Genomic DNA, 18838 nt, shown 5'->3' on the forward strand with positions numbered 1-18838 from the left:
AATTGAGGAAGACACAAAGAAATGGAAAAATGTTCCATGCTCCTGGATTGGAAGAATAAATATTGTGAAAATGTCTATGCTACCTAAAGCAATCTACACATTTAATGCAATTCCTATCAAAGTACCATCCATTTTTTTTTTCAAAGAAATGGAACAAATAATCCTAAAATTTATATGGAACCAGAAAAGACCTCGAACAGCCAAAGGAATATTGAAAAAGAAAGCCAAAGTTGGTGGCATCACAATTCCGGACTTCAAGCTCTATTACAAAGCTGTCATCATCAAGACAGCATGGTACTGGCACAAAAACAGACACATAGATCAATGGAACAGAATAGAGAGCCCAGAAATAGACCCTCAACTCTATGGTCAACTCATCTTCGACAAAGCAGGAAAGAATGTCCAATGGAAAAATGACAGCCTCTTCAATAAATGGTGTTGGGAAAATTGGACAGCCACATGCAGAAAAATGAAATTGGATCATTTCCTTACACCACACACGAAAATAGACTCAAAATGGATGAAGGATCTCAATGTGAGAAAGGAATCCATCAAAATCCTTGAGGAGAACACAGGCAGCAACCTCTTCGACCTCAGCCGCAGCAACATCTTCCTAGGAACATCACCAAAGGCAAGGGAAGCAAGGGCAAAAATGAACTATTGGGATTTTATCAAGATCAAAAGCTTTTGCACAGCAAAGGAAACAGTGAACAAAACCAAAAGACAACTGACAGAATGGGAGAAGATATTTGCAAATGACATATCAGATAAAGGGCTAGTGTCCAAAATCTATAAAGAACTTAGCAACTCAACACCCAAAGAACAAATAATCCAATCAAGAAATGGGCAGAGGACATGAACAGACATTTCTGCAAAGAAGACATCCAGATGGCCAACAGACACATGAAAAAGTGCTCCATATCACTTGGCATCAGGGAAATACAAATCAAAACCACAATGAGATATCACCTCACACCAGTCAGAATGGCTCAAATTAACAAGTCAGGAAATGACAGATGCTGGCGAGGATGCGGAGAAAGGGGAACCCTCCTACACTGTTGGTGGGAATGCAAGCTGGTGCAACCACTCTGGAAAACAGCATGGAGGTTCCTCAAAATGTTGAAAATAGAACTACCCTATGACCCAGCAATTGCACTGCTGGGTATTTACCCTAAAGATACAAACGTAGTGATCCGAAGGGGCACGTGCACCCGAATGTTTATAGCAGCAATGTCTACAATAGCCAAACTATGGAAAGAACCTAGATGTCCATCAACAGATGAATGGATAAAGAAGATATACACAATGGAATACTATGCAGCCATCAAAAGAAATGAAATCTTGCCATTTGCGACGACGTGGATGGAACTAGAGGGTATCATGCTTAGCGAAATAAGTCAATCGGAGAAAGACAACTATCATATGATCTCCCTGATATGAGGGAGAGGAGATGCAACATGGGGGGTTAAGGGGGTAGGAGAAGAGTAAATGAAACAAGGTGGGATTGGGAGGGAGACAAACCATAAGTGACTCTTAATCTCACAAAACAAACTGAGGGTTGATGGGGGGAGGGGGGTTGGGAGAGGGGGGGTGGGGTTATGGATATTGGGGAGGGTATGTGCTATGGTGAGTGCTGTGAAGTGTGTAAACCTGGCGATTCACAGACCTGTACCCCTGGGGATAAAAATATATGTTTATAAAAAATAAAATTAAAAAAAAAAAAAGAAAAGAAAAATTCCAAATGTTTTTACTCAGTATTCTTATGGCCCTTTTCAGTTCAGATAGTTCTTGAGTCCTCTGTATTCTTACATTCCAAAGTTTTATGTGGGTTCCTTCAATGTCCTCTCTTGGAGCTAACTAATGGGGGAGATTCAGTGTAAGATCTCTTAAAGTCCTAGGAGATTCCCACCCAGCTGCCTAAAGGGGAAAATGCTGTGTTTAACAGGTAGTATAAAAAACAAAATTCATCTGGTAATATCCTACCACATACACTTAGGAAACTGAGGTGCAGAGAGGTTCAGGAGCACGCCAAATGTTCCGCAGCAAGTAGGTAACAGGAGTAGGACCTGAACCCACATCCACCAGAAGCCAGGCCTGTGTTCTTTCCCCAGAGCATCATCAGAATGGCTGAGGTTCTCTACGGTACACTTTGTACACCATGGAAACATGACTTTCTCTTGTCCTGCCATGGATGTATACACAGGTTGGAAAAAGCTGATGGCAAAAAGCCCGAGTAGCATTGTAAAAATAACCTTGAGTTGAGAGGAAGAAAGCCCAGCTTCTGATGCCAGCTGTACTCCGAACTAGCTGTGTGTATTGAATCATTCCTGGGCTTCTCTGGGCCTCAGGTTCCTCACTGGTAGAGCAATAGCCCAGGACTTGAGAAATCCTGTTATCCTTCCCAGCCTCAACGTTCTAGTCCGTTGAGGTTGAATGATCTCCAACACCTTCAATGTAGTTTAATTTTTTGCTACCTACACCAGAGAAGGAAATGGTGTTGCCTTTTTCAAATAGGCTATTTTCTTCATTAGACTGTGTGAGTCAGGAAACAGAGAGGGCCAGAGGTCAAGGTCCAGCTCCACCACTGACCAGTATGATGATCCTGATTGAGCAGGCTCTCTACTCTCTCTTAATATCAAGTTTCTTCCATATATGTCCTATGTCAGTCCCGGGGATTCTGTTAGGAGCTCAGGTAATGGCTTAGGTGGAAACACTGTATCATAAATTATCGTATCACTGTAAGCTATTTTGACATAATTGCCCTCCATTAGGTCAAGATTTCAGTGCCTTGTTCCTGAGGAATAAGGAGAAGGAGTTAAACCAGGTATTTGAGGAATGGGGTGCATGCTGAGGTGGATGGGGTTGGTGTCTTAAGGAGGAAAGTCTGTATGGACCCCTCAAGCACACCCCAGGGGTGCATAAACTTACATCCAGGCCTGGTGGCAAATAGTTTTCGGAAAGATAGACACATCCTGATTCTCCAGAGTTGAAGTGGGGCATCTTTATAGAAAGGAAAGAGAAATTAAGGAAATTGACAGTAGAAAGAGATAAAAAGATTGACAGAAGGGGCGCCTGGGTGGCTTAATTGGTTAAGAAGCTACCTTTGGCTCAGGTCATGATCCCGGGGTCCTGGGATCCAGCTCTGAGTTAGGCTTCCTGCTCAGGGGGAAGCCTGCTTCTCCCACCCTTCTGCCTGCTGCTCTCCCAGCTTGTGCTCTCTCTCTCTCTCTATGTCAAATAAATAAATAAAATCTTAAGAAAAAAAAAAGATTGACAAGGAAAAAAAGGTAAATACGGGGAGAGAAGACTATCTTCTAACAGATTACAGGATGTTGTCAGTTTTGATAAGGTGGGATGGAAAGGAAAGACTATTTACAAATAAGGAGGGGTTCTTCTCCCTTCTCTCACGCATTCACTTTGACTACAGATAAGACTTTTATGGATGGGTTATTACTTCAAGCAGTACTGTTGCTCTATGATTAAAACAAGGGCCATATAATTCCAGAAGCAAGAAGATATAAGAACTCAAGAAACTGCCTGGGATCTCTCAGGACACTGAAGAAGGCAGGGGTCCTCAAAGCCTTGAGGGCTGACCAGGTAAGTAATCTCCACCCATTTGAGGGCAGAAGACTTTCTCTGAACATCTGTTTTCTTCTATCAGCTTTTCACTGGGCCAGAAGTGACAAGCTCTGGGTCTAATGATGTTAGTCATGCTTTGTGCTGCTGGTTTTTTTACTTGAACTATGCATTTCTTTCTTCTCTGTCTGTAAAGAGCGTTGCCTTTGGTGTCAGCATCGGGTTAAATCCTGGCTGTGAAATCTAGCAGCTGTGAAACTTTGGGAGAGTTCCTTAATCTCAATGAAGTGTGTGTTTACATGTGTAAAATAAGTTAATGATAACTACAAGGCAGCCTAGTTATGATTAGATTAGGTGACATGCAAGCATCCAATGATTGTCAGTTTGTTAAGATCCACTTACGGATTATCCCAAAATATACTCTACCTCCCTTCCCCCCAGATTGTTGGTTGGACAGAGAAGTCCTTGCTGTTTGTGTCTTAAGGGGGTTGGAGGACATTGAACATACCTCCATCACCTTCTGAAGGGAGGTTCGTTAGAGAAGTGCAGGGCTAATACAATGATGTAAAATGTTTGGGAGCTGGGGGTCCATCACAATCTTCATCATTTGGTTTCCTTCTTTATTCACACTGTGTTGGAGTGCTTACATGGACCTGTGTAGAATATCCGGGAAAGTTTGAACCTTATGTTCCATCATTCCCCTTAAGCAATCTATTATTTGATAGTTAGAATATGTATTCTGATTGTTGGATCATAAAGCATGCTCAAGGGAAGATTCAATGAATCACTCATCCTAATAATTATTAGGGAAAAAAATCTTGGACCCAATTCATATGCTTACACTAAAATAAACACCAGATGGACGAAAATAAAAGAGAATATGGGTAGATATTTTAATCTTATGTGGATGGTAATGACACATTTTTCTGATATAAAGTCCAAATGTTTAAAGGAGAAGGTAAATATGACAGTTTTTGAAATTTTCAGTGTGACAAAAGATATAAAAAAGAATCTTGGAACACTGAAAAAACAAAATTAAATTTAAAAAGAAATACAAAGTATTTTAGTATTAATATTAAATATTTAATATAAAATATTTTAAATTAATATTAATATTAAAGTATTAATATTAAAATATTAATAATATATGAAAAACAACAAATGCACAAAAATGGCCCTACAGATTTCTGAGAAAAAAGATAACAGTCAAACAGGAAAAATGTGCAAAGGTATAAACCAAAAATTTAACAAAAAAATTTAAAAATCTAATCAATCATCATATAAAAAGATCTTCAACTTTTTATATATCTTGAAAAAAATTTTAATTATTAATTTAAGTAATATAATTATGAATATTTTAAAAATACTAGTCAGTGAGATTTTTCTTATTATGCCAAAATTAGCAAGAAAAAAATGGATAAATTGGGTGTTCCTTGAAGCCTGGGGGAACCAGCATTGCTGTCTATGTGCTATTACTGGAATGTATGGAACAGCCCATCCAGAAGGCATTTTAGCTAAGGGTATCAGTGTGACAACATGCATGTTCTGTGAAGTCACAGCCCTGTGTATGTGCATTTATACTAAAGAGAGAACCAAAACTGCATAATAGTTACTCAAGGGGAAGAAGGTTCATTACAGTTGATCAGTTTCTGAGCAACAAAACCAGGTATCAGAATTCTATGACTCGACTTATATAAAGTGCTACACAAACCAACACATAGACATATGTACATAGAAAGATGTCCATAAGCTATTCACTAAATTGTTTATCTCTGGGAGATAGAATTTACTTCCTATTTTCCAGTCTGTCACGGATCTTTTAATAGTTCATGTACTGTCTGGTGATGGGGAAGATAATAAAGTCATTTTCTTTAAAAAAAAAAAAAATGCGGTTATACCTAAGCTTGAAGGAAAGAGGGTTGCCTGGAGTCAGGATATCTAGTTGTAGCTGTGTGACTAGGAACAAGCCACTTAATACCCATAGACCTCAGGTCCTCTCATCAATAAATGTGGGTATTGGACCATATATGCCCTTTTAGTGCTAACACAGACAAATTCGCTCTTGCGACTGACTTGATTTGATTGAGTTGACTCAATAGAAAGTTTATTACCGCCCCATCTGTGCGAAAGCGTGCCTTAGGCGCCCTCTTCTGGTCCTTCTGAGAATAGCAGGAGCAGGCTCTTCGCAGTGGACCAAATGCCTTCCTCCAGACTACTAAACTCTTCAACCCAACACAGTCAGGTCTCTGGCGCTGGACCAGAGGCCTTGCAGGTGACATAGATTAAATACCCCTAATCTCTACAGTTATCTTGAGAGTCCCTTGATTGTATAATCTGGGTTCATTCAGAAAATTATTTTTTTTTCCTCCATATGTGATTTGCCATCTAAATTCTGGGTCTGTCTCACCCACTGTGTTCAGATTGCAGATTCAAGCAAATCCAGGAACTTCGAGGGAAAACTCACACGGTCTCTGCGACCCTTACAGGAGAGGTTTCCGAAGCACTTCAACTTCCCCGGAGAAGAGGAAGATGACTCCCCAAAGCATGCGTCTGTTCCTACTGCTGAGCTGTGTAGCCAGCACTGAAGTCCTGGGAGGTGAGTATCAGTCATTCAGCTGGAAGTGAGCTGACAGCCAGTGTTCGCGCAGCACACTGACTCAGCCCTCCACTCCCCCCACATGATGTTTAGGTGCTGCAGGCAATAGATATCAAAGACAGGAAAGAAGGACAAGGTCATGTGGGGAAAATCACAAGGACTGTAGAATCAAACAAATCCAACCTCGTGTGGTTGTGAGCCATAGGGAAATTATCAACTCAATGTCAGTTATGATCATTATTTTACAAGTTTCTGGTGAAGGGTGGAGATAATGTATTTAAAGCATCTGTCACCTAGCGGTTGGTGAGCGAGAACTAGAATTAGAGCTCCCCAACATTCATGCATTGTTTTCCCATTTGAACATACCAGCAATTTTGGTTTGCGAGGGACTTAGAGCCTTATTGGAGAGATGGGTCCTACACCCATGTAGACCCAGCATCAAGTACAAAGTAACATGTCAACAAGGTAGGAATCAATACCCTAAGATCTTCCAGCAGAGAAAGCGGGAAGAAAACTATACACATGAGCTACAAATACATATCATAGAACATCCAAAATGGAAAGAAATGGAATGTGGACACATCTTGTATAATGCCTTTGTTCTGTTTACGAAGAAGCTGGGGCCCAAAGGAAGTCTGGACTTGCCCAATATCACATAGCAAGACTACAGGATATTCTGGCTCCCAGTCTGGGGTGCCTCTCAGAGTCCCATGTGGCCCTGTGGGGAAAGCCATGCCTGAGCATGTATATAACCTGGGGAATACTTTGGCCAAGGGGAGATGCACTGGGAGGACAAAGGAAGAGAAGCAGTGTTCTTCAGGCCTCATAGGTGTCCGTGGCTCAAGGTCTGAAGTCCTTGCCTTAGCCCCCTTTGTGCCCAAAGGCTCTCTGCCCTCTACCCCACGCCAACTGCCAGCCACCAGTTCTCTCAATCTTTATGGCTGCTCCGCACCTGGGGGATTCAGCCACTTTCTCTAAGCCATGCTAGAGTATGAAAGAAGCAGCCCCCAAGCCCTCCCGTGGAGCCACCTAACCAGAGAGTTAGATCCCTGTTGTTTCTTGTTCTGGCTGCCCTGCAGGGACTTGAAATTCACCCAAGCTACACCCTGTGAGTGAGAAACCAATCGCCCTGCTCTGGGACTTCACTAAAGCTCTCTGGTTTCTGTCCCTCAGAGGTGATAGAGCCAGGACATGCCCACCGGTCACTCCACTGCTCCTCTACAGATCCTGTTCCCCGCTGTAGAGACTTTCTGGGGTTGCTGCATAGGAAGATCCAGCTGGATAGGGCTGTGGGGCTAGGTCACTAGAGCCCTCCATGCTAGCCAGAGTAGGGCGCTTATCTAAAAGCACAGGAGGTCTGGGCGCCTGGGTGGCTCAGTTGGTTAAGCCACTGCCTTCGGCTCGGGTCCTGATCCAGGAATCCCAGGATCAGAGTCCTGCATCAGGCTCTATGCTCAGCAGGATTCTGCTTCTCCCTCTGACCCTCCCCCCTCTCATGCTTTCTCGTGCACTCTCTCTCTCTCTCTCTCTCAAATAAATAAAATCTTTAAAAAAAAATAAAAGCATAGTTAGTCCCTAGGGATTTATAGGCACGGATGAAATAGAACAGGAGAATGGGGCAAACAAGGGACAGTGGTGTCATTTGAGTGGGGAGAGATGAAATGCTCGCTGTGTGACAACAACAATCTGTGGACATCCTTTAGGAGCAGGAGGAGCCCTGCACTCACGTCTAGCCTTGGAGTGCAGCCACAGGGTCACGAAGCCCAAACTTAATAGCCTAGCATTCCCTTCATCATCTAGGCCCTCTGCATTGCCAGTCATCTCCTTGCTTCTTGAACCTTCAGATACGGTGACATGGCCCCCTCACTAAGGCAACTAGCAGGAAGAGATTGTGCTTCTCTCTGTCACAGTTTCCTTAGCATCCAGGCCTAATGATTCTCCTTCTCCTTTCCACCGTGCTTGTCTGAAAGATTCCCTCTACTTAAGGCAAACTTCAGTGTTCATTCTTGCTCTGCACATCTTGTGAGCTTCTGCCCCCATTCCTCTGCTCACCCCCTTGGCCTAACATGTCCCTTCACTACTGACTCACAGCCCAGCTTACGCATCTTCGATTCTGTCCAAGTTGCCATCTAACCTGTCCTGTGTCCCTCTGGCCCAAAACACCACTCCTTCCTTGTAATGCCTAAAACTGCCAACTTATGCCCCTCGTCCACTCTGGTGCTACCTCGAATTATGGCTGTTTGACCTTAGGACCAAAGTGAGGATTCTGCCAGTTGCTGAATATGTCTGTTACAATGGTGCATCCCATAACCAGGAAAGAATCACAGGGTGGGCTGGGGTTCCCACCGTGCCCACCGTCAAACTCCTAGCTAAAACTACATGGTCACCTGAACCTCCCTAAGCTCTGCTCTGACAGACCACAGTGATGTTTTGAGTCTCCTGGAATTAGTCTCCCAGTTCAGAACCAGTGTCCAGTGATCCTCAAAGAATCCAGTTGTCTCCTTTTCTCCAATGTGCACTTAGCCTTATAAAGACCATAGTTCCCTTTGGGGAAGGCTGAGAGAAAGATTAATGGCACAAAGTTTGAGGAGCGTGGCAGGGCCCTTCCTCAGGGTACCCAGCCTCCCCATCATTCTGGAAACTTCACAGTGTGGGACGTGATTGTTTTTGCCATCCTAACTTGTGATGCCCTTTGATGTCTCTGCAGAAATCCTCATGAGACCCAGCTGTGCTCCTGGATGGTTTTACTACATGTCCAACTGCTACGGATACTTCCGGAAACTGAGGAGCTGGTCTGAGGCTGAGGTAAGAAATCTTGCCCCACGCTTGGATGGGTACCTCTAAAGCCATGGGCCACCCAGAGCTGCTGGTCTCATGTGACTCAGAATTAAGGGTCCTTCTGAGGAGACATTCTGAGGAGTCACGTGCCTGCTGAAATGGGGAGAAGGAGGTGGTGTGTTCCTCTCATTCAGTTCTCAAAACATTGCTGGGGCCTGTGATCTATGCCCAGACCCTAGATGGGCTGTCAAGACATAAGAATGAACAAGAAACAGCCATTACCCTCAAGGAGGTCACTGTCCAGAGGAAGGACAGAAATACACAAACAGGAGAATGAGAAGATAAAGACCTTTAGAAAGAATCACTGAATTGCTGTACCTGATTTACCAGAAAGACCAGGGTGCAGACAGGCCTGGGGCATGGTCTTCAGAAACCCCTGACAGAAAGGGAAGCAGACTAAACAAATGGAAGGCTTCACTGTCTACACCACCCACAAATGTACTGGTTTTGTTTCACTGAGGCTTTGTCTAGAAGATACCCAAGTAGCCACTCTACCTCAGAGGATTGTGGGGAGCCCATGCTGCTGTCTCTCTGGGTTGTTGAGCTGATGTGACTAGTTGGGGGCACCTTATGGGAAAATGTGGTGTGATCTGGGCCCAGAATGGCCTCAGAATTCTGTATATAACTAACTCAGCAATGACAGAGCACTTACCAAGTAATAGCTATTAGGGATACAAAGTCATCTGTGGCCTTATAAAGTGCAAGATTGGGATGCCTGGGTGGCTCAGTAGGTTAGGACCTGCCTTCAGCTCAGGTCGTGGTCCCAGGGTCCTGGGATCGAGCCCCACATCGGGCTCTCTGCTCAGCATGGAGCCTGCTTTTCCCCCTTCCCCCGCTCTGCCTGCCTCTCTGCCTACTTGTGATCTTCGTCTGTTAGATGAATGGATAAATTCTTTAAAAAAAAAAAAAAAACGTGCAGGACCAGTGCAAGATTGTGTGGTATTTAAACAGAACATTTCCATGCAGTGTGAGCATGACTAACTCTCCCAAGGTCCCACCCAGAGTAACTAGTGGAACAAACCCAGGCAAGTCAGCCCTAATGCAATGCTTTCTGGGCTTACGTGGATGATAGTTACAGAGAGAGAGGGAGAGAGCGAGGAAGAAAGAGAGAGAACATTAAATGAAGAAGGGGTTTCCCAGACACTGTTCGATGAAAGAAAGAAAGCTGATGGAAAGCAATGAACTTTTCCTCAATTCTTGAGAAGCAACTGGAAGAAATCTTGGAAGGCCACCCATTCTGCCTGTCTCCAGAGATTCCAACACGAATTCTGCCAACACAAAGGGGAAGATACCTGGAGGACTTGGGAGTAATATAGACATGAGTTTCAATCCTAACAGTGCCTTACAGAGTTAAGTGATACCTCACTTGACTGGTTTTCTTGTTTTAAAATGGGGATGATAATTCACCCCATAGGCTTCTCAGAAGGATTCCTTAAAATAACTTGCAAAGAGCCTATGGCACATGCTAAGTACTCAGTTGAGGTTCTTAAGACAAAAACAGTCTACACGATTGATCTGGGGCCTTAGCAGAATTAACCGGTTACTCCTGATCAGAATGCAGAGAAAGTGCTGGAAAACTTTACCATGGCCACTGCTGCTAGCTTGACTAGTTGCCAGTACTGAGGGTAGATCTCAGTTCTCGAGAGCCCTGGTATGAAGGGGACCATGAAAATGGTGGGTACATCTGATCTCGGACACGAGAGGCAGAGAGGTCTGGGTTCCAGGCCAAATTCCCTCACTACCAGGAGTTGGAACTTGGAGGAAAAGCTCACTGAACCACTTGGAGCCTGTTTCCCTTCTGTCCCAGGAATCCCTGGTGACTGGCACTCTCAGTAAATGTTGACTGGTTCTCTGACTTCCATGCCTCCCAAGTTCGAAAGTCAAATGAAGTTAGGGGTCTGGAAGCATTCTGGTATTGTGAAGTGGTTGGCAAATGGGAGGCCGGCACAAACACTCAACTCTAACCACATCTCATCATGAGCAGGATACCAAAGGGAAGCACTGGAATAGCAAGCACAGCCAAAGCCATGTTTTTATCCAATTAAGTTGTATTAAATTAAGTTTTACCATGTAGGCAGCTCCTGTAACACAACCCCCAAAAAGCATGAAATAAGTGGGTATCTCTATCTAGCTATAAGATACGTACATGTAAAAGTTTGTCTTATTTAATTGAACAGTAAGTTTCCGGTTAGGGAACGGTTATGCCACGTCTTACATCCAATACCTGAAACAAAAGGGGATTATTATTCAGGAAGTGATAAGAAAAATCCAGATCATGTTCTCTTGCATAGGAATGAAGGCAGCATCTTTGAAGAACAAGAATTTGGGATCAAAAAAGACATACAGCAGCAAAACAAACTTGGGTCTGGAGCTGAGTTTTAAAAGTTGCAACAGAGAGATAAGATAGTTCCACACTCCCACACCAGCCCCTGGTCTGGTTTAACTGGGATGAAGATACTCAAAATCCCAACTAGATTAAATCCTGTGGCTACTGCTGAGGACAAGCAAACAGACGGGCACATTCATCTAGAATCAGAAAGTCATGAGCATGGGATCTTCAATTCTAAACCAACATCTGAGGCGTCTCCCCTCTCCTGGAGGGAGCATCACAGATTTTTGGACAATCCACACTATTCCTATCTGGTACCAGATAAAGATAATGTACAGAACACTGTTTACAATTTACAATGTACTATTCTTGTGCAAGATAGAGCCAGAATCATTTCATAATAATTTAATAAATAATAAATGATGTAAAATAGAATGGACATCAAACTTGGGAGTTACATAGACCGGGCCTCTATTCTTGGGCAACTCAGTCTGACACACTTTTCTGATCATGCATTTCCACCATAAGCTACAGGTGGGTTCTACTTCCTGAGATCGGTGTGAAGATTCAATGGGGGTAGTGTGTTGAGGTGCTCATCATTTTGGAGGTGCTCCATGAAGAGCACTGCCCTATTCTCTCTGCTGTGAGATGCATCCTGATCATGTCTAAACACCTCCGAAATCAGTGTTCCCTTAAAGAAAGTGGCACTGATTTTTTCTCTCTTTCTTTTCTAGTGGAACATGAAACAAAGGGCACATTTTATAATTAGTGATTTCGTAGGTTTGTTGAAATGCAGAATTAGAATATTTAATTATAGCCATTATATCCCTACACAAGTCCATTGCATAGCAGAGTGATTATTTCTTCAACTTCACAGATAAGCATTGTGAGCCTCAGAGAGGTCATGTGACTTGTCAAGGTCATGTACAGTAACTTGAGGCAAGACCAGGAGGACCCCAGGCACGTCCACGGACCCTAAAGCTCACGACCTTGCCTCCAGCTGCCTCTTCCTCTGAGACCCCACACTTGGGGCAATTGTGTTTTCTCCTCTGGAGACAGCAGAGTCACGGGGTGTAGATCTCAACTTCTGGAGCAGGTGGGGCTGCGCACACCCTGTTGCTTGGTGCACTGGGGTTCTGGGGTGAGGATGACCCTTTTAAAACTCAAGAGGTGATTAGCATGACATCTGGCCCACAGCTCGAGTGTCAGTCCCACGGAAACGGAGCCCACCTGGTGTCTCTCCAGAATGCAAACGAAGCCTCCATGGTAGCGAACTACATAATTGGCTACCAAAGAATCCAGCCCGTGTGGATCGGCCTGCACGACCCAGAAAAGGTAAGGTCAGACTTGGTCCACAGAGGCCCCCTGCAGAAAGCCGGATAGATAGCCCCTAGCCTGGGAAATAGCCTCCAGCCCTACTGACAGGGGCATGGGTTGTGGGTCTCCTTCAGTCACTGCCTCTGATCCACCAAAGCCTCAAGCTATGGGTCTCCCTTCTGTCCCTCTGTGGAGGAAATTATTTCAGTGGCATCGTTTTATAGAACTTCTATCTAAATAAATTCCTTCCAAATCTTAGAACACCCCATGACTGGCTTTTCAGAGCCTTAAAAAATGTTTGTAAGTATATATAGGTATATATAGGCATATATACCTATATATGTGTGTATACACACACACCCACACATATATTTATATATAAACACACACACACACTACACATGCACGCATGCACACACACACCCCTGTTAGGGGACCCAGCTTAATAATACTCATTAGATCTTGAGTTAAAGTTAGGAAATTTCAGCCAAGCTTTTTCCTAGATACTACTGTGTTTTTCACGTCATCCATAACTTTTTTCCCTTGTTTCACTTTCCATCACTACCTCCTTGTAAAGAATGGCATGTGAGGTCTTTGGGCTGGTCGCAGAGGTATGTGGGACCTGCAGTTTACAGATTCTTCATGGTGCTTCTATCATTAACCCAAACAGACATCAGAAACCAAGAAGAAATCTCCAGTTTCTTGCCAAAACTTTGCCATAGATGTTGCCAGTATTTTATACAATTCATTATACATTTTTATGTATTCACATTGCTATCAATCAGAACTCTCTCCTTCAGAGTCCAGACAAATATTTACATCTATTTATACCAGATTTGTTTTGGTAATTTACTTTTCTACATTCATAACTGAAGAGAGTAAATAGCTCATAAAACCCTTTAAAAATTTGTGCAGTGTCTCTAGTTATCAAAGAAATGCAAGTTAAGATAGCAATGTAACTTGACTTGTCAGATTACCAAGCTTTTGCTTAATTATTCAATGTTATTAATTATTACGCTTACCCTTAATGCCTACTATTTTTAGGGATATAAAGAAATTGTCCAGTAGATGGGATTTAAATTCCTACAACTGAAAAGTGCTTGGAAAGTAGTTTGACCATGTATATCAGTACCCTCAACAAATGATATCCTTTAACTTCTTCATTCTGCTTTCGGGTTTCTATCCTAAGAAGTAAGTTTAAGTACAGAAACAGCTCCAGGAACAAAGTTGTTCATGGCAGTATTCTTTATAATGAGAGTAAGTTGGAAACAATGTAACTATCATCAACAGAAGTAAGGCAAATTCTAGTACATCATTACCATCTAAAAAAGTTTACAAAGCAAGATGCACCGTTGAAGAGGTATTTTCAAGATCATCTCATATGTTAGCACGTAAAAATACTGTGATCCAGAAAAATGTTTACACCAGAAGGAAATAGGCCAAAACGTTGGCGTTTTCCTCTCACTGATTAAGTGGGGTGAGTTTTCCATGTTCCATTCTGGTGCACATTTCTGGGCTTCCCCAGTTTTTGAAGTGACACATTTTTACAAGTTTCCAAGTGGCTGGAGGGGAGCGCCCAGCAGGAAGGCCTGCAGACTGACTGTCTTCCATCTCTGGTTACCGGCAGAGACATCAGTGGAAGTGGATTGATGGAGCCTTGGATACATACCGGAGCTGGTCTGGAGCATTCCAGCGTGGGAACAAGTACTGTGCAGAGATGAGCTCCAAGACCAGTAAGTTCTCCCGCACTGCCCATTGCCTCTTCCTGAATCCCAGCTCCTGCGCTTCACCTGTAAGAGCAAAAATGGAATCCGCTCCCCATTCCCCCATCTGCACCAGCGACTCTGTTTCTACAGGACAGCGCTCTTGCCGCGGACATGGTGGACCAACCTTCAGTCAGCTGTGACTGCTTCATAACCTTGGCCATACCCAAGGTCCAGCTGTTCAGTTATTTACTTAATACGTTCTTTAAATCCATCACTTTTTCCCTTAAATACATTTATTTTTAAATGCTACTACGTTCAAGCCATGAGCAAGAAAGATGTCACACTGTAGGAAACCCAGACTACCGGGTGCAAAAATAGAGGACCCTTTGTCGGCTTCTTGATGGTTAGGGGTGCCCGGGAGACCTCCTCTTTACCTGAATTCTGCCCTTTTGTTTGTTGCCCTGAGTTTTGTCCCCAAAGTGCAGGGCCCAGAACCTCAGAGGCAGGCTGCGCAAATTCATATGAGTCTCCTTCTTTCTCTTGTCTGCTTTCATTCCTTGCTTTTTATGTTAATAGAGTTTTGGGGGCACCTGGGTGGCTCAGTGGGTTAAGCCTCTGCCTTCAGCTCAGGTCATGATCTCAGGGTCCTGGGATCAAGCCCCGCATCAGGCTCTTTGCTCAGCAGGGAGCCTGCTTCCCCCTCTGTCTCTGCCTACCTCTCTGCCTACTTGTGATCTCTCTCTGACAAATTTTAAAAATAAATAAATAAATAGAGTTTACGACCTTTGTAGCTATGACATTTGGGGCTGGATAACTCTTCATAATGAGGGCTGTCATCGTAGGTTTAGGATACCCTGGCCTCTAACCATTAGACGTCAGTAGAACCGCCCCTCCCCACCACAACTTGTTTCCACCAAAAATGTCTCCAGACATTGCTAAATGTCCCTTAGGGGCAAAATCATATTTAATTTTTTTGAGAACCACAGCAGGTAAGTGGTATGGAAGATCCCCGTTATAAAACAAGAAAACAGATTATCGAAGATAAAAGAGGCTACCTGATGCCAAAGACAACATCCTGGTGGGTTTAAAAGTTCCCAAGGTGTCACCAGGACACCCCTCCAGGCAGGAAGTCAGCCTGGGAAAGGCCTGGATGGAGGACTCAGGGACATGAGGCAGCGTGGCTCTCGTATGAGAAATAAAGCTTATGTGCACAAAAAAGAGTGGGAAAACTTTCCTACGACAAAGGATGAGTGGTAGATGGAAGGCACAAACTCTGAGGCCAAGTCTAGACCCTTCATGATAAGAGGGTCTCCTCACAGATGAAGGAAGGACTTCTCACAGACTTGCAGAGAACACAACCACTGCTGTGAAAGACTCAGGACAGCCCAGATGGAAGGAACACAAATGAGACCAATAGGTAGAAGCTAACAAAATGTGGATTTCTGTCTAAATTAAGGGGAAAAAATTTGAACAATTAGCACTACCCAAAAATCGAATGGGCTACCCCCAGGAAGTAGTGAGAATCCCATCACTAGAGTTAACCAAGTGAAAGTGGACAACTGTAGCTGCTAAAATTGCTTCTAAAGAAGCTCGAAGGCGCAAGGAGAATCGATTGAGGAACACTTTTAAAATACAAATTCCAGTCATCATTTTGGACCTACAATATCTGCAAGTCTAGGGCTGCAGGCTGGACCAGCTTTGGGGAAGCCATGGACCTAATGCCCTCCAGAGTCCTTCTCCTGACAGATTTCAACAGGACCAAGTTCTCAAACACAAGTCTTTCCCATTGGTCCACGTTCACCAGAGCAAGTTTCTAGGAACGAAGCCACTTGAGTGGGACCCGGAAACCTGACGTACTCCTGAGAACACTGATCTTTCAGACTCTCTTCCTTTCCCGGGCTCATTCAGCCCAGCTCTCAGCGGGCAGAAGTGCTCAAGCCAGAAAAGCACAAGGAACAAAACAAGGATTAGCAAGAAACTGGTGGCAGAGAGAATTTTAGAGAGCCTTCCCTGGTGCCATCAGTGTCATTTTATATTTGTGTAACAGATTTAGCCCCACCAAATTGGGGGCTAATATTTTCTTTAAGACTCAAAAGACTAATGTAAGATTAATGCATCAAAACACAGCCACACACACACATCCCATGTGTGATGGAACTTGTTCCTCTGTTCTATCTATTTTGAACAACCCTTCTGGGGCATTTTGTCCCATTGGTTCTTCTCCCACCCTCTCTGACTCCCTTTCTGCAGCACAGTGGAACTCTCTTATGACTCTGGCAAATCGCACTTCCCAGCACTTTCTGACATTTCTACCGGTCCTCTCTGACACATTTAATAACGATAATGAGGGTGTTACTATTTAGAGAGAAATTTCATATCCACTGGAGTTGGGGTCAAGATCATGGGCTCTGCATTCTGAACGCCTGGGGTGGGATTCCAGTTCCTCCATATAGCTGTGTGACCTGGAGCAGATTTCCTACTTCTCTGTGCCTCAGTTGCCCCGCCATAAAAAGGGCAAACCAAGAATACACATTATCTGAATACGTACAAGGGGAGGTGCTTCTCCCAGTGTGGGGTAAGCTCATGGTTCTTGCAACCTGGAGGGGAGGGCTGTGGTCACCTCCACACACCTCTCTGGTGTTGAGGAAGAAGGCACCAGGGCGGGACCCGCATGTTAGAGGCAGGCAGATGACGAGTGACTCTGTGCGTAACCACAGCTGGACCGCTCCTGAAAGATATTTCACTTTCAAAAGACCACCTCCTCCTTGCTCTGGGTTCTTCCTCATAAAGGGATGGCCTGTGGGCTGAGACTGGCTCTGCGGCTTCCAATTCTTCGATTTTCAAACAGGCGCTGCTTAGTGCCTCAGCTGTGAACTTTGGAGAAATCACCGTCGCATCCTCACAGTACTGTTTCAAATACAAAGGACGCCCACTTTTTGTGGATTCGTGTCAAGCTCTGCCTTCCCTCAGAAGGAATGCTGGCATGTGGCTTCTGCAATTGTAGGTGACATTTAAATTATTTTTCTTTCTGGGAACAAAGTTAGTACCGGTAGGACTGTCTGGTTCTCCAGAGAGACAGAAGTTACAGGATGCACATGTAGACAGAGAGATTTCTTTCAAGGACGTGGATCCTGCAATTGTTGGGCTGGCAGAGCTGATGTGCGCAGGGCGGGCCCCGCAACTAGAGACCCCCACAACCACTCACGTCGTGGTGCTGCATCGGAGGCACTTTGGATGCAGAATTCTTTGCTCCTTGAAACTCCATCTTTTCACTGGATGATTCCCTGCATTATGGAGGGTCCTCTGCTTTACTCAGAGTCAACTAATTTAAATACTAATCACAGCTTAAAAAAATAATCCCTCACAGCCACATGTAGGCTGGTGTTTGTCCCAACACCTGGGAACACACCCCAGCCCAGGCGACACAGGAAATGAACCATGGCAGTACCTTCCCGGGTGTTCCAGGCAAAATCCTCAGGTGACTCGGGTACATGCAGTACAGATCCAGATGGATTTCACTGTTTGTTTATTGTCTTACAGATTTTTTGACCTGGGAGAGCAATGAATGCCGCAACCGCCAGCACTTCGTGTGCAAATACCGGCCATAGAATGAGCTTCGAGGCTGTGTCCACATCGTGCAAGCCCCTGTCCCCTTCCCTGTGTGCGCGCTGGCTGCATCTCCCCGTCATCTCAGAGTAAACATAGCAGCTGGTGCCCCTGTTGCACTCACTGTTCTAGGTTTATTAGGGGCGAAGTCCTCAACACTAGTACGACAGTGGCTTCTAGCTCTAAAGTCACCCCGGGATGTGTCTCCATGGTCCTCTGCTTTCCTCCTCCACACATCAGGTTGTCTCGGAGTGGGGAGGGGACTGGTGAAGTAGCCGGGAGTTGGGTGGTCAGGGGTAAATGTTTGAAGACAGGAGGAGGAACCTCAAGAATGAGCCTCCAGCCCCCTTCAGCTTCTGCACCCCTCTGCCCTATCTCTAGTGCCCACGTTCTCCTGCTCAGACATCTGCTCAGTTTTCCCTTCACCATGGGGAATCTTTACTGGTAGGGTCCGTATCAGGCTGACGTGGACCATCAATTCCAGAGCCATCTTTTAATAAATAGCTGTCTGCATGGAAGATCGCTCTGTTCCACTTCGGTAGCAATGGGAATGAAAAAGTGAAATAAGACTCAGAAAACATACCCATGTGTTTCTTCATCTCCTTCCTCAAAGTCCCTGCCTTTTCTCAGAATAGCCCCCCTCCAACCCACCCCAGCTGCAGCCCTGGTCTGACCAGAGGAGAGAGGGAGGCCACGTGCCTAGCCAACCTCTGTGTGGGGGTGAATGGGTGGGGGTTATTTAAGCATGAGTACAGCAACTGAGGAAGGAAGACAAGAATCACAGCTGGTGCCTGGTGCCGCCTTGGGCCTGATGTTCCTCTCTCCTCAGCCACTAACAACCCCGTCACCTTGCTCAAGTCTCTTTGCCTG

The 18838-nt window shown here is 44.5% G+C and overlaps 1 protein-coding gene across 2 annotated transcripts; it reads left to right on the forward strand.

Moving 5' to 3' along the window:
- Nucleotides 1-3448: 3448 nt before the first annotated feature.
- Nucleotides 3449-18482, forward strand: REG4 (regenerating family member 4). Of its 2 annotated transcripts, none has more exons than XM_047726670.1 (6): nt 3449-3597; nt 5997-6172; nt 8880-8977; nt 12537-12674; nt 14284-14389; nt 17903-18482. In XM_047726670.1, the coding sequence occupies exons 2-6, from the start codon at nt 6106-6108 to the stop codon at nt 17968-17970; spliced, it is 477 nt and encodes a 158-aa protein (XP_047582626.1). In that variant the 5' UTR covers nt 3449-3597; nt 5997-6105; the 3' UTR covers nt 17971-18482. The 2 variants fall into 2 exon arrangements, with proteins under 2 accessions (XP_047582626.1, XP_047582627.1); XM_047726671.1 differs by having other exon boundaries at nt 3493-3597; nt 6063-6172.
- The last annotated feature ends 356 nt before the right edge of the window (nt 18483-18838 follow it).

The sequence above is a fragment of the Lutra lutra genome, chromosome 4 (genome assembly GCF_902655055.1).
Source record: "Lutra lutra chromosome 4, mLutLut1.2, whole genome shotgun sequence".
Lineage (NCBI taxonomy): Eukaryota > Metazoa > Chordata > Mammalia > Carnivora > Mustelidae > Lutra > Lutra lutra.

Bases quoted from the DNA above. Each gene is read 5' to 3' on its own strand.
- REG4 (XM_047726670.1), top strand. From the start codon at position 6,106: ATGACTCCCCAAAGCATGCGTCTGTTCCTACTGCTGAGCTGTGTAGCC. The intron at 8,978-12,536 runs GTAAGAAATCTT...TCTGGCCCACAG, and splicing joins GGAGCTGGTCTGAGGCTGAG to CTCGAGTGTCAGTCCCACGG. The intron at 12,675-14,283 runs GTAAGGTCAGAC...GGTTACCGGCAG, and splicing joins GCCTGCACGACCCAGAAAAG to AGACATCAGTGGAAGTGGAT.